The sequence below is a fragment of the Telmatherina bonti genome (assembly GCF_933228915.1).
Source record: "Telmatherina bonti genome assembly, chromosome: 3".
Classification (NCBI taxonomy): Eukaryota; Metazoa; Chordata; class Actinopteri; order Atheriniformes; family Telmatherinidae; genus Telmatherina; species Telmatherina bonti.
In genome coordinates, this window is record NC_136621.1 from 5,707,459 (window position 1) to 5,723,345 (window position 15,887).

Consider the following 15,887-nt stretch of genomic DNA (forward strand, 5'->3'; position numbering starts at 1 on the left):
GAGCTTCCCAGATGTGGAAGCTGCCCACGCCATCGGCACTAATGCAACCCCATCCCATCAGAGATGCAGGCTGATAACAAGCTGGATGCTCCCTCTCCTCTTTAGTCTGCAGGACACGCCGTCCATGCTGTCCACAAACTATTCCACATCTTCATCCAGGTTTCCACTCAGAACGTTTAAAATGAGCTTTGGTCCAGAGAAGACGGCGTGTTTCTGGATCCTCTTCACATATGATGGAGCTTTAACCTGCAGGTGTGGATTTCAGGGTGAACTGTGGTTTCTGGAATCTTCCTGAGTCCATGCACTGGTTTCCAGTAGAAGATCATGTCTGCTTTTAATGCAGTGATGAATCATTACAAGATGGCTGCCTTGCACCTCTCAATGTTGACTTGTAGCTGACAACACTTAAGAGGACATCTGTAAGCTCTCTGATGAACTTTAATCAGATGAAATGCTGAATAGACTGACCCGGCCCACCAACAGTCTGCACACATCGCTTCGCTGAAGGCGGCTCTCCGGGATACGGTGCGTTGAGATCGAGACACCTCAGCACTCTTCCAGCTCATCCCTGAAACGCCCGCTTTGGTCCGAAGTGGTCTGCTGCAGGAAGAGGGTCTCCGATTGCGATGACCTCACACTCACCAACCGCTTTGAGGTCCTGTTGGCACCGGCTTTCGACAAGGGACCGACCGCTCCACCATCCGTCTGATGTCTGCATGGCGTAATGCCTCCAAGCTGGTCAGAACTCTGCTGGCTGCTTCTGTCGTTGCGCGGCGTTCATCTCAGAAGGCATCTGCAGCAAAGCGCCGCCAGCTTTCAATGGATGCGATGGGATTGCCATTGGAGACCGTGGAGGACGCTGTGGTGGCGCCCAGGTCAGCAGTGGCGGACGAAGAGAAAGCGATTGCCCCTTGTTAGGATCCGTTGCAGCTGATGATCAACGTTTCGAGCCGACAAGGGGACCTGATAGGCCGAGGGCCCGGTCCGTGTCTTCTTCATCGGCATCGCGTTGGCGACTCCTCGCAGACGATCTGCTCCACTGGCTGAGCCAGGCCGGACCTCGGCAGTGGAGCAAATTATATCTTCATTCAAATTATGTTTTCTGAAATGATTTCATTAGTTTTGACTCAGTTTGCCTCAGATGAGTGAAGCTCTGTACGTCGTTCTGTCAGAGAGACTCTGCCTCTCTGAAGTGCTCCTTTCATACCCAGTCGTGTTACCAGCCTGTTGCCAGTTGACCAAATTAATCTAATAAATCTAATTTTATCAGAGCGTTGCTGCCGTGAGATTCACAATGAGCTCATATTTTCCACGAAATAATAAAATGTCACACTTTGTTTATGTTTAATGGGAATAAAATATGGCCTGATGAGATCTGGAAATCTTTTAATCTTATTTTTTCATTTTTACGTTTTAACCAAATGATTCTGTCTGTTTTCAGCCACCTGATGGAGAACCAGATCCGCATCGTTGAGAGAGGTGCTTTCGATGAGCTGAAGGAGCTGGAAAGGCTGTGAGGAGACAACTCAATGAAACTCATTCACACATTTAAAAGTAAGCTGAATCTGATTTTAATTTTTCTCTCCCTGCAGTCGCCTCAACAGAAACCGTCTGAGCCAACTTCCAGAGCTGCTCTTTCAGAAGAATGAAGCTTTGTCTCGACTGTGAGTACAGCAGCAGAGCGCTGCATACTCTCTGTGTGAGAACTTTAAACCTGTATTTTCTACTTTACCGAATCTGTGGCCAAAAAAGTCCCCCGGCTGCTAAACCGCAGCTTTCTGCTCCTCATCGGTCCTGCAGACAGTCGGACTTGGCTTCCACATGTTGTCATGACTGATCCCATTCTTCCACTGACTGAAGATGATTCAGAGAAACCAGATCAGACTAAAAACACATTCATGTCAGTCCGTTTGCTCGGACAGTCGCTTCGTTTGGGGAAATGTGAATGCACCAAACGGATTCTGATTCGGACCAGAGGAGCCGACCGGTCCAGATCTACAGGAACTATTGTTTCATTTCAGAACTGAAAACATGGACACAAAAGTGGCTGAATGCTCCAACGTCTTAGTTATCAATATGAATGTGGGAATGTGGGAATGAGCTACTGCCTGAGATGTGTGAAAACACACACACACACACACACACACACACACACACACACACACACACACACACACACACACACACACACACACACACGCTGCTGTAAGGAGACGGAGCAAAAGCAAAATCACACTTTCCTCAAATGAAATTTTCACTCATCTATTGGTGAGAGTGAAGGGTGCGTGTGTGTGTGTGTGTGTGTGTGTGTGTGTGTGTGTGTGTGTGTGTGTGTAATGGATGAGAACTGTATGGAGAGAAAAATGTAGTTTTTGGTTCTCCTGTGATGAAAGATTCCAGTATTTACAGAAAGAAGTGGAAATAAACAGGTGTGTGTGTTTGTGAGTCAGTTTGTGAGAATGATGTTTGGTGATAGAAAGTACGTGCGTGTGTGTGTGTGTGTGTCTGTGTGTGCTTGTGGATGTGTGTGTCTGTCCTGATTATTTGCTGTTTGCTGTTTTGGCAATTTCACACTCGGGCTCCCAGCAGGGAAAGCAGAGATGGACTTGGCATGTTCGATCAATCAGCACACACACACACACACACACACACACACACACACACACACACACTGACAGAGTAAAGCCATTAGCACTACCTCCACCAGGAGCCATTTCTTTCCTCCCGCTGTGTTGATAGACTCTATAAAGCCTGATGGGAAACACACAAACCCACTCAGATTCTGCCTGTCTGCTGCTTTTTCTCTCTTTTCGCATCTCTATAACAAAACAATGTTCTTTACGTCCTTCTCTCCTCCATCATCCAACGCCTATTTGTCTGTGTTTTACTTAATTTAAACTGGCTTGCTTCTCTCTGTTGTTGGAGACTGGCTTCCTTTGCTGCAAAAGGAACAAAGACGAGACTTAATGTTGCTCTAAATGATTTTGAACGAAACTAAACTAGGGTGAGTTTCCTGCAGTGTTGTGCTAATAACTAGTTACAAATGCTAGTTATGCTAGCTCATTTAGAAAGTAACTGTTACTGTAAAAATGAACATTTTAGTTCATTTTTAAAATCTTAAATTTGCTCCCAATATTCTTATCATTAGCTTTGTACAAGGCGGCCATGTGGCGTGGAGCTGAAAGGGGAAAAACTTGTTAGCCGTTTGTAGTTTTGTTCTGAATCCCTGCGTGTCGTTAGAGGGGAGGAGAAACATGCAAAATGTTGACATTTAAACCCCCTGACCTTCGGTAGTGGTAGTAATGAGCTTAAACGGCAGAGAGCACTACTCGGTTGTTTGCATTCAGTTAGCACACCGCTAGATTACAGTAATTCTTACACACTGAGGCTTTAAGCAGATGATTTGAATAAATAAAAAGTATTATAACAGAAGCTCAAAAATAAATCAGTGAGCTATGTTCTGCTATCTAGCTAGCTATCTAGCAGCTAGCTAAAGAACTCTCCTAATCTTTATTATATTTTATTGACATATTTGTGAAGTTGTTTGCAGGCGTTGCACCTCTGTCTCTCTGTTAAGTGAAGTTGTGCGTACATGCTGGTCGGAGTCTGTTGGTTTGGATGGCTGCAGGTACCATGGACTGTAACTAAAAGATGGGCAGAGCCTCCATAACGCCATTAGCATGTTTCTGAAGAGCTGAAATCTCATTGGTTGTTCCCAACGTTGCCATCTTGGCAGAATCACGCATGTTGTCTCTCCCAGAAAATACAAAAATGGGCAAAGAGGTGGAGCTGAGAGGGAGGCTGTACGTGGATGATTGACATCTATCAAACTCCCAGCTGCCTGTAGCTAAGAGCTAACTGAACTAACCTAAAGCTAAAACATAATGTGGTGATCAGTCGAACTTTCAGTTTGCTTTAAAACACAGCATCCATCCTGCAGGAAGAATCACTCAGGAAGCATCATCATCTCCTGGAAGATTCCTTTACATGAGTTTCTCAGCAGCGGCTGCAGCTCCGGAGGAAGAGCAGTTGTTTTCCATCTGGAAGATCAGTAGATCGATTCCAGGCTTCCAGGCCTCAATACATGCCCAAGGACGCTTGGGCAAGACACGGGACCCCCTGATGAGTCTACCGGTGTGTGTGTGTGTGTGTGTGTGTGTGTGTGTTTGTGAATGTGCTTGGTGGTATATAGTGCAAAGTGCACGTAAACGGACTTACGGTGAGTGTTTAGCGTGTCGGCCAAGCTGCTGTGTCTTTAGACTAGTGATTTGAGGAATAATTTGGTTGCATTTCTTAAGCTATTTATTTATTTTAAATCCTTGATTTTTTCCTCATTCAGCTGATTTTGAACTGGATAAACTTTGATCAAACCCCACAGATTCTTTCTGCGTGACTGAATGATCACCGGGAGCTCAGTTTGCATTAACACCCGACTCTTTTCTCCTCTGTTTTATGGATTCTTTCTGGTTTTGGCAGCTCTCCTGTAACCTCCACTCTTCTCTTGGCTCTGTGTGGATGTGTGAACGCTCCACGTGATAAACGGAGGCAGCCTGGAAGTGTGTTGCCCCCTCGCAGTATCTCCCCTTGGGTACATAAGAAGGACTGAAGTGCATTTAGGACACACACACAGGTTTACCTCAACCTGGAGGCGAACTATGGTTGGCTCGCTCAGACCGAGCTCCAGCAGGTGGATCTTCGACCGACGCTCTCAGCTGCAGCCTGGGTTTGTTGCTGCGCCGCCATCCGCTGTCAGATCTAAGATTTAGGAACAAATCAAAGATAAAATTATTCATATGTAATGATTTAAAAGGAACTCACAGGATAGATAGTCTAAATGTGATGCAGTTTAGGTCAATTTGTGAAATTTCTGTGTCTGCGAACTTTTCAGGTTAGTGAGTAGGGGGGGAGTCCAGCACCTGAAATGCAGAACCAACAGCCCGGTTTGTAGCTCTTCCATTCAGAACCGGGTCATTCTGGAGGCTGAGGCGAGACAACACTGGATGGAATGAAACCATGAGAGTGTTTGACTTTGGCCGTTTTGACACGACTGCTGCTGTAACAATGCAGACGTCACCGTGCTTCTAGCTGCTGCTGCTTGTTGGTGGATGGATTCAGACAAAAACAACATCTGCACTGTAACACCATCCAGTAAACTGTCACATTCTGCTTCATGTGATGTGAAATTAACTTTATTCTGACGTCTACTTGCATTAACTTCATTCATTCGTTATCCGTACCGCCTGGTCCGATCCGGGGAGCTGGAGCATTTCCCAGCAGTCTTAGGGCGAGATGCCGGCAACACCCTGGACGGGTCACCCGTCTATCGCAAGGCTCCTACTTTAACTTACATTCTGTAATAATAATAATAAGAGTAATGACTGGTAGTAATGATGATGATAGGAATTAGCAGTGACATCAGAGACCACACATAATAGCAAAGGTTCCTCTGCAGCGGCTTCTAGAAGCATCTGTTCTCCCTGTCCCTTGCTGGGGACTCCGGCTTGTTTGCAACTCTCTACTTTTTTCATTTCACTCAACTTACGATTGCACAACTTTTCAGATGAAAATGTTTTCTGTAAACAAACCAGTCGGAAGTTTCTGATCGCATAACGTTCACTTGATGACGGGTGGGTTCCATATCTCAGATAAGGGTGCATGAAAACATTTAGTTGTAATGTCAGATGGAGATAATCTTCACTGTTCGTGGCTGTTTCGCCAACATAACGTAATCCCACTTTGCATTACAGCTCGTACTGTTTGTTTTAGTAAAGACAAAAAAAGTTAGAGCTAGGGGAAGACAGGACGGGATCAAAGCCGAGTTTTGTTTCCGTTGGACATCAACATTTCTTCTCCTATTGTTTCCAGAAAGTCAGGAAATTCTGCACAAGTTAAACTGAATTCTTCAGATCAGATGTGTTCAGACACAGTAATAAAGCTAAATGTTGCTGGTTCCAGTGTGGTGCAGTCATCTGCTGTGAATCCTGACATCCAACCAGGATTTGGTCTTACCTGTTGTTCCTTTTCTGAGCTTTTCTCTCTGATAAACATGATGATGTCAGGAGATCATGCTAACACCGATGCAACATACACAGCATTACTTACATCATGGTGGAAGTCTGCAGGGAAACTACAGCTGTTACCAAAACCGCCGGATATGTTTTCACCACAAACATTAAATAACATTAATGATCGTATCTAGTAGATCATCTTAATATAATAATATTCATAATATGATCATAATTCCAACAGAAGGAAACTATGAGACATATTTTTGCAGGTTGCTCCTTCTCACCTTCCTCTGCTCATATTAATCTGCATGAAGAACATTTTATATAAAAATAACCAATAATTATGTTGAAAGTGCATGAAGCTGTGGGACAGAATTATCCTGTTACTTACAGAAAGGACACATCAGTATTTCCTACGCTGATGAAGATGCTAAAGGAAGCCCTGGAGCTCCTCAGGATTCAGAGGATTTGAGCCGAGCGCCTCGTAGCTGCTGCTCAGACTGTCGTTTCATTCAGCTTCAAAACCATCAGCAGAAAGTAAAACCTCTGGTATTCAGACTCATATCACCCTCCTAAACATGCCCCCCCCCCAGCAGTATCAGCTGGATGAAGATGTACTGACTCCGGTCTCCATGGATACCGATCAGACGGACATCTTTTCTTCAGAGTTGGTTCAGAGTTGGTTCCTCACTGGGTCACCGGGATTTTAACTGCATGAAGGAAACCTGAACAGCATCAAGCAGACGGTTCGTTTCTATTACATGTTCCCTCAGATGCTGCCAGAAAACCTTTTTCCTGTGAACTGAAGAAGCAGGAAGAGAATCAGAGAATTAAACCCGGGTTCTGAAAGCCAACAGCGGCTGCAATAATAGAAATGTTCTGGGAATTAAAAGTGTGTGTGTTGATTGAATGTGTGTCTCTTCAAGCGTGTCCTTGTAGCTAACTTTCCCTGAAGACACTTGAGTTCCTCTCATTAGGCAGAAGGCAGAGCTGTCCTCATTAGAGCAGATGATTGGCATGTGGGCGCGACTAATTAACGTTGTGTGTCTGTCTGAGGTGGCGACGGCAGCTGCCAGGCTGCAGCGGGTTAGCGCCAGCGTTAGCTCACGGTTTACATGACTAATTTACCTGGAAAGAGGAAAGCATGCTAGGATGGTACGTTGTGTGTAAAAACAGTACAATTTATCTCGTCTGCATTCACGTGAACGCTAACTGCACAAATTTGCATCTCGATAATTAAAAATGTATCGTGTGCATCTATGATATGTATGTGTGTCCAGTATCAGAGTGAATCATGGGAAACGCTTTGTGGGGTTGAGGTGAAGACCTTCATTTCATGGTTGTTCATTCGCATCAAATATTTGGCTGAAAGTGAGTTTATGTCTGCATTTCTTTTGGGTTATATTTACTTTTCTAAATGGTTTTACAAACCCAGACACATATATGCATTAATAAAAGCTTTGTTTATAAAACACTGTGTGAACAAGGACATCTAAACGGTGTAATAGTAAGACAGTAATGTCTGTAGGGAATAAAATAAAATCCAAACGACAAAAAGAAGAAATTTAAATGAGAAAAAAGTTTATTGTTATGATTAGATAATGAAAATTTATAAATGTATAAATTTTAAATTTATAGTTTTTATTTTATTATTATTATTATTTATCATTATTATTATTCGAGTTAATTAAAAGAAAGAAAAAATTAAATAAGATGAACAGAAAAGGGAATTCTATTCATTTTTACATTCATTCATCAACATGTTAAAGCTCCAGTATGTAATGTTTCTCAGAGACGTGTTCCTCTGGGTGAAGCGGTTCCTCGTCCTGATAGTAGTCTATACATTCTGTAATCATGAACAATAAGAAATATAGTTAGACCCCTCAGTTTACTTTAAATCTGTAAAAACGCTGACCAATCCGACCCAAGCCTTGAATCACACAAGGAGCAGAACCAGACTTGGGGGGGGGCTAGATTAGATGGGGAGGAGCCAAGACAGGGCGCCACTTTCACATCTTGCCAGCTCCCCAACATCACCTACCCCAGCTTTAATGCTGAGGTTGTTTTTCACCTGAGACAGAAACTCGTTTGCTTATGAAGACTCTGCAGAACCCAGTCTGGCTGCAGGCGAAGGTTCGTTTCGGCTTTAGCTGCATTGAGATAAGACTTAAGACCCATTGATGCTCCCTTACGTTTGTAAACGGAGACATCCATTGTAACCATTCTCCTTTCTTCCAGACATCATACTTCCACGCGTCTTTTGCATTGCCGTCATTGTTGAGTGAGTTCGTCCACCAGTGGGCAGTGCTGAGTGGAGTTTACTTCCGTGTGGTGACACCGGTTGGCAGCGGTGAATAAAGCTGATTACTACTATCCAAAAACACCAGAAAACCACTAAGGTTTTGGATCTTTTTTAAAATTTGGTTTCTGCCATTTTATTCTTCTTGTTCCTTTTTTTCTTCTCTGGTTTCTTTTGCCAGTGGTATTATTCTGTTTTTGGATCAAGGGACAGATAAGCTTCTTGAAAACGATGCAGGACATGGCCCAAACTGTCCGTCTGTCTGCGTGTCTGTCTTTTGTGTCGAGCACGAGTGGGCCATTAGTTTTAGACCAGTGGATCCCAAATGGGGGGGGGGGGGGGCCTTGAAACTAGATGTTTGTAAAAATATCCTACATTTATAAATGAATTTGGGATTTGTACCAGGACTAACAGCATTAAACTATCACCATCAACCAAAATATATGAGCAATTTCTGGTTCACCAAGAGCACATTCACATCAGCTTTTTGATCCAAATCCGAGTCCGTTTGCTCAGAAAGTCGCTTCATTTGGGGAAATGTGAACGCGCCAAACGGATTCTGATTCAGACCAAAGAACCGGACTCGGCCCGCCTACAAACGCAGGTCTCTGTCCAGTTCAAGAGGACCAAATACAGGAAGTGGACTACAAACCAAGTCCCTTCCTGCATGTGGCGTAGCATTGCATTGTGGGTAAATCCATAGCGATGGCGTTAAGGGTCCTCTGCCTCGTCTGGTGTTCCTACTGCGTCCATTGTTGCAGTGGATTTCTGGAGTATACTTGCATAAGACACAATAAAAACCCAAAACAGCCATAGTTTGGTCTCCATGTTTAACTGGCAGGTGGAGGAAACAGAGTTTTCTTCTTCGCGCCGGTCTGGTCCTCTCTTCTGCTAAATACTAGTGCAGCGCCACCTCTGGTGGGAATGGGGAGATATTATTCTAATGGTTTGACTGGTTTGACCAAAGTGCAGCGTGAACACGATCTCGGTCCGCATGGATACACCCCCCTACAGCTGGACCCAGTCCCCAACCGGACCACGTCTCCAACTGGACCCAGTCTAGCGGACTGTCCTGATGGGAATGCTGCCTAAGATCCTCCCAGGCAGCTTAGATCAGGGGTGTCCAGTGCCGGTGCTCAAGGGCCACAATCCAGCAAGTTTCCCATGTATCCCTGCTCCAACACTCCTGACTCAAACCAATCAGTCATTGTGCAGAACGTCATTGGCTGTTGGATCCATGTGATAAAAACCAGGTGTGTTGGAGCAGGGATACATGGAAAACCTGCAGGACAGCGGCTCTTGAGGACCGACTTTGGTCACCCCAGGGTTAGATCCTCTGCTGCCGTTCTGCCGCTACAGTCGGATTAGTTTAAGACAGAAGATAGTATTCTCTAAGCACTTACAGTGTTTATTGTCCAGCGTTTGTTTTATTGCCAGCAGAGTTGGAATGACCAAATTCACTTTTTTATTTTCTTAAATATTCAATCACCTCATCAATAGCGTGACAGTAACGTGTCACTGCGATGTTCTCCCAGTGTAAGTTACCACATTGTGTTTGTCCTGGATGGAACAGGACGCGGTGTGAAATGTCCATTATGTTTACTGCCAAACGGGACAGACGGTACTTTTCATGAGAAGTGAGACCTTTTAGCGGTTCCTTCATCAGTTTTCTGCCTGTGACACCTAACTGATCCCAGAGACTTACGGTAACTACTGGACACAAATCAGTGTGATTTCAGAGATAAAGCTGCACCGAGCCAACCCTCCAGGTGACTGAAACTGATCAGAGATTAAGTTAACATGAAGCGTTTCAGCGGGGGACGAGGGGAGTCCTGCTGACAGGAGACATGCAAACACACTCTGTGCTCAGTCCATTTGCAAATGCATGCTTTCCTCTATTTACACGATCTGCAGGACTCAAATCTGTCATCTCTGAGCAGACAGCTGAAGGATTTTCCCAGAACTGGAGTTTTCTTGGCGCTGTAGTGTGTGCTGCTTCCTGCTGTGTGGGCTGAAACACTCGGGCAGGAGAAGCAGAGCCGCCGTGTGGACAGACGCTTTGCAAACAGCCGTTCTTCTGCCCATTCTGTGTCTGCATGTGTGTTTGCTGGTGGTCGGTCCACAAATGTTGACCTCTCCTGTAATGTCCGTCCAAAGTAAACCTGACACTGAGAGTGGCGGAGCGGCGCGATGGAAGGAGCGCATCGTTACCATGAGACAGCAGCTCTTTCAGCTGCTCCATTTTCCCTCAGCTCTTCCTCTCCTGCTTGTGTTTTTATCTCATCTCTTCATCTTTTCCTTCCCTCGCTGCTCCTCAGCAGATGGACGGAGGAGACGTGAAGGACAGAAGAAGATGAAGAAGACGAGACTTGGTTTTGATACAGAACAATAAAGTTTATAAGAGGAAAGCAGCAGCATGTAATCGATGAACAACAACCTGAAAGGACTTTTTAGGGCACATCAGCCTTTTAGAATCCGAGTCCGTTTGCTCGGAAAGTCGCCTCGTTTGGGGAAATGTGAATCTGCCAAACCAATTCTGATTCAGACCAAACAATCGGACTCGGCCCGCCTACAAACACAGGTCTCGGTCCAGTTCAAGCGGACCAAATACAGGAAGTGGACTACAGAACAAGTCCCTTCTTGCATGTGGCGTAGCATTGCATTGTGGGTAAATCCATAGCGATGGCGTTAAGGGTCCTCTGCCTGGTCTGGTGTTCATACTGCGTCCATTGTTGCAGTGGATTTCTGCAGTATACTTGCATAAGACACAATAAAAACCCCAAACAGCCATAGTTTGGTCTCCATGTTTAACTGGCAGGTGGAGGAAACAGAGTTTTCTTCTTCGCGCCGGTCTGGTCCTCTCTTCTGCTAAATACTAGTGCAGCGCCACCTCTGGTGGGAATGGAGAGATATTATTCTAATGGTTTGCTACACAGTTTGCGTGTGTGTGTGTGTGTGTGTGTGTGTGTGTGTGTGTGTGTGTGTGTGTGTGTGTGTGTGTGTGTGTGTGTGTGTGTTGGGATGTTGTGTGAGCTGAAAATGTGCAACATGGTTGTGTGTCGTGTGTGTGTCCTGTAGCACTGTGGTCAGCGCAGTCCAGAGCAGATGAAATGGGATGTAAAACAATCAGCTGGTCTTTAAGCTGACTTAAAACTCAGGCTTTAGCTTTACATTGATCACATCTGACTGTTTTTATCATCTTCTTTCTCCTTTGGTCTTAGTTAATGAGATGCCAAAAATAACATCTTGGTTTTCCGTTTTACTTTGTTTCTCACTCCAAATCTGATTAATACTTAAGACACACTACAAATCTTTACTCGTTTTCCCGCCACACGCCCCCTATCGACGGCTAATTCAGCATCCACCTTGCATCCTACCTGACCTGTTAGCCATCATCTTACAATGATTCTTATTTTGTCTCTCTTTTAATCTTCTTGCGTTTCTTTGCTGAATCTACTACGTTGTGTGTCCAGAACAGCCATTTCCTTCTCATGAAGCAAAACGTGACGTTGTGTCCCAGATGTAAAAGTTGTATAGGGTCAGTTTCTTAACTTCGGGACGCTGCTGCCCAGCAGCGTCTCTGGGAATGCACATGATAGATGTCACTGTGTCATTGAACAAGTCCAGGACGCCGAGTTTTAAGGTCAAAAAGTTACAGAATGTGTCTTTAACGCTCTTTAATGAATGTTTGGAACACATATTATGTATAAAGGTGGATGAAATGATTTACTTTCATTGCTTTTAAGTGGACATTAATCCAGCTAAATTTCTGATAAAGCTGTTGGACCATAGACTTCCACTGTGGAAGTTAGAAGCTGCACAACATCTGCAACTGCACGACGTTTTCTTACATATTCCAGTGTTGGTCGAGCTAACAGGCTAACTTGTACTCTGACCTGTAGAGAAAGTGTTGTAAATGCTTGGAGCTGCATAATACCGTTGAGACACACTGAAAAGTAACTCGCTGACCCACGTTTGAACCCAACATCTGACCCCTTCTTACTTCTCAGGCCTCTGAAACACACAGACATAATCTTGTGCTCTTTGTGAGGTTTATTTTTACTGCTTTCTTTTGTTCCCTCCACTTTCTGTATCTTTTTGGAGTGTAGATGATAACTTATTCACGTTGTTTAAACCATGTCTGTTGGGGGAACCGGACTATGACAATGAAATATTAAATATGTTGTTGCACAGGCTATCTGCTGACCTGTGTGGATAAAGACAGCTGATGTTTGACTGAGATGAAAAGGATATTCAACGAAAACCAAGTGAAGGTTACTTGCCTTCATGATAGTCTTTCAACGTGACAGCATCACTGTGCTTTATTAACCTGAAATAAAACCACTGGGTCTGTGAGAAACAATCATTTCTGCAGGAGAGAAGAGAGAAAATGCAGTTTGCCAACCTGTTTGGCTCTATGTTGGTAATAAAAAAGAGAATGATGTTAAAACTATGCACACAAGCTCATGCATGTATTCAGAGGGTATCTGTGAAATCCTGGCTTCTGAACTAGCAGCAGCCAATCTGACCAAGATGGGTCAAAACTCATGTTGGGAGGTTTAAATGGAAGCTTCCTGGTCAGCTCAGTGGCTGATGAATGAAATCATCTCAGATGTTTGTCCTGACAGAGTTTTCACCTTGAGTTAGGGTTACATCTCAGCATATCATACATCTATTGGTGTGTTGCACTGTTGACCAACTGCTGTGATTGAGGAACGGTGTTGTATTCATTCTACTTTAATGGTCAGACCTCCTGTTGAACACAACTAAGAGCCGATGGCGTTTGGTGGGAAGGGTTCTGTGTTGCATTCAGTCTGATGTTAACACTCCTGATTACACGGTTACGAAATATGAATGTTCAGGCATCTGAATGGACAGCACCCTACCCTGTTTTCATCACATTCATAGATCAGCATCTAAAGCTAAAACATGCAGCTGGCATCACAGCTGACAGTTTATGCCGAGAATATCACTAAGGTAGTTTTGAGTTAGATTTTGCAGAAATGCTTAAATGATTTCCATTTATGTTTCATGAACATAAAAAACTTGGTCATATTTGACGCCTCAACCCTTTAACCTTATAAATATCATGGCTATGCTCTGATTAACCTTCTCTGTTTGATAAACAGGTGGGACAACAGCGGTTTGCAATCTGGAAATAAAAGTTGTAAAATAGCCCTCTGCGGGTCAAAGCAGTAAAATAGCTTTTATTAGTTGTTCTAATGCATGAACATACATCCACACAACCTGGCAGGAAGATGCGTTGATTTATATTCTTATATGAAACACCTGCTCTAGCAGGTTTACAAAGTCAAGTGAATTATTTAATTTATTTTCCTTTAGAGACATGAATACATGGCTTGACTTGCAGATGAAGTCATGCACACAGCGCAGAGGGGAGGAGTGAGGCAGCTATGACAATTAATCTCTGTCTTTAGCGCCCTCACAGCTATGCATTGTGAGAATAAACCTCAAATTTCCAGTAAATCAAGATATAAGTGAAGGAAAATAATACAGTATCTGTATCACTGAACATGTTTAAAACAAGTCTAGTTCCTGGGGGGTGATCAGTCATAAAAGCTGCAAAGAGCTGTTGAGTCAAAGTAAAAATGATTCACATAAATCACAATGACAAGATTTGTTCATATTTCCTGTCTTTTAAAGAATCAGTCGCCACTCCAGTCAATTCTCTTTTATTTATTCATTTATTTTTTGTAAATCCAGTCTGCGTAAGAAGAATGAAGTGTAAATACAGGCAGACCATATGCAACTAAAAAAGTAGGAAGGATCATCACAGATGGGTCTTTAGTGAGAGGTTTAGTTGGATCAGTCAGACTGTTTGACCCGAAGCTGGAGGGAAGTGATGGACAGAGAGGTGATGAGGAGATGAAACGAGTGGGAAAGTTTGCCTTTCTCACCCTCTGCTGTGAGGAGGACATTAGCAAAACGACAGGAGAGACTGCAGAACAATGATGGGATGAAGAGCAGCCAGGGTGGATACAGATGACAGAAGGGATCAGAAAGAGAAAAGAAGAGATAGTTAGAGAGAGAGAGAGAGAGAGAGCAAATATTCTGAGACTACCTACTGTCCACACACACTCGCATGTCCAGCTGTGATCGCTGTGTTTCCCTCCAGTAAACATCATCTCCAGACTTACTGTGTCCAGGCAACAGATATCTTGACAACCTGAATGGAAAGCATCTTTAATATTGTGTGTGTGTGTGTGTGTGTGTGTGTGTGTGTGTGTGTGTGTGTGTGTGTGTGTGTGTGTGTGTGTGTGTGCGTGTGTGTGTTCTTGTTTTCCAGCCTTCGTGGGGCACATTATTCCTGGGAGATTTAGCAGGTTTAATGGGGTCCCGGTCCAAATAATGAGACCTGCATGCTTCCAGGCATCTCTGTGTATCAGGACTTGTTTTAATGGATCAGGTTAGTTTTAGATTTAAACAAATTAGAAACAAGAAATATAAAAAATAAATAATAAAATATTTCATAAATTAATTAGATAAGTAAATATCAAGAAATTAACAGTAAATAAGAAGCTCTAAAATACCATTTAAAATTGTTTTTTCTTTAAACATATTTAAAAAAGGTTTTGATGAAATATAAACTTTTTTTTTCAATTACATTTTAATTTTCCCTTTCAGGACAAAGTATTTTGATTTTATTTATTCCTTTGTTAATTTTAATAACAGTTTATTCCAGTTAAAGGTTGTGGGGAAGCAGAAGCCCATCCCAGCAATCACTGGGCCAGAGACAGGACAGTCTCTGGACATGTCGCCAGTCTATTGCAGTTTAATTCCATTCATTCAGCTTTATGAAAACGATAAATTTATATCTGAAGGGCCAGATCTCTCCTACTTCCTGCTCTCGAAGAAGCCAGATGTCCTTCTTTCCCCCCTGTTCCCACTCTGTACTGCTGCTTCTTTGTATTGTCAGTCTATCTGTCTGAGCCTCTTTCTGCATTTCCTTTAAAAAAAAAAAACATGGATCTGGTCAGCTGGTCTCTCAATGCAATTGATTAAATCTTCTCCATCCAAAGAGTGGCCGTGGGGGAGCTCGCATGTCCTGATGGAATGCACACAACTGGATATGTGATGGATTCATGTGGCAAGTGAAGGTCATGTGTCTGTGTCTTTCTGTGGAGAATGTGGAGGATGCTTACACACCGAGCCGAAAATCACAAGTTTCAACATGATCTGGATTAGATTGGATTCAGGATCCATTGATCGACATGAGACCATATCACAGATGATTTAACTACATCCACTCACAAAAGTCACAAAGATCCACTGAAACATCAAAATTGAACTTTCTTCCTGATCAATCAGACATCTGAACCACATTCTGGATGTTACTTGGTTGATTGATTTATTATTTGAACAACTTTTTAAGAAGGATGACCGGAGGGTGTGTTCCAATTACAGGGGAATCACACTCCTCAGCCTCCCTGGTAAGGTCTATTCAGAGGTCCTGGAGAGGAGGGTCCGCCGGATTGTTGAATCCCGGATTGAGGAGGAGCAGTGTGGTTTCTGTCCTGATCGCGGAACAGTGGACCAGTTCTATACCCTCTTTGGGGTCC

At 43.6% G+C, this 15,887-nt stretch overlaps 1 protein-coding gene across 1 annotated transcript in view; it reads left to right on the forward strand.

Annotated features, from left to right (window-relative positions):
• slit1b (slit homolog 1b) overlaps positions 1-15,887 on the forward strand; it is a gene marked incomplete at both ends in the record, with an annotated part of 152,810 nt that overhangs the window by 24,378 nt on the left and 112,545 nt on the right. The window contains 2 exons of the mRNA XM_079265052.1: positions 1,442-1,513; positions 1,593-1,664. Of these exons, the coding sequence (XP_079121178.1) occupies positions 1,442-1,513; positions 1,593-1,664 (144 nt within the window). The remainder of the gene's footprint in view (positions 1-1,441; positions 1,514-1,592; positions 1,665-15,887) is intronic.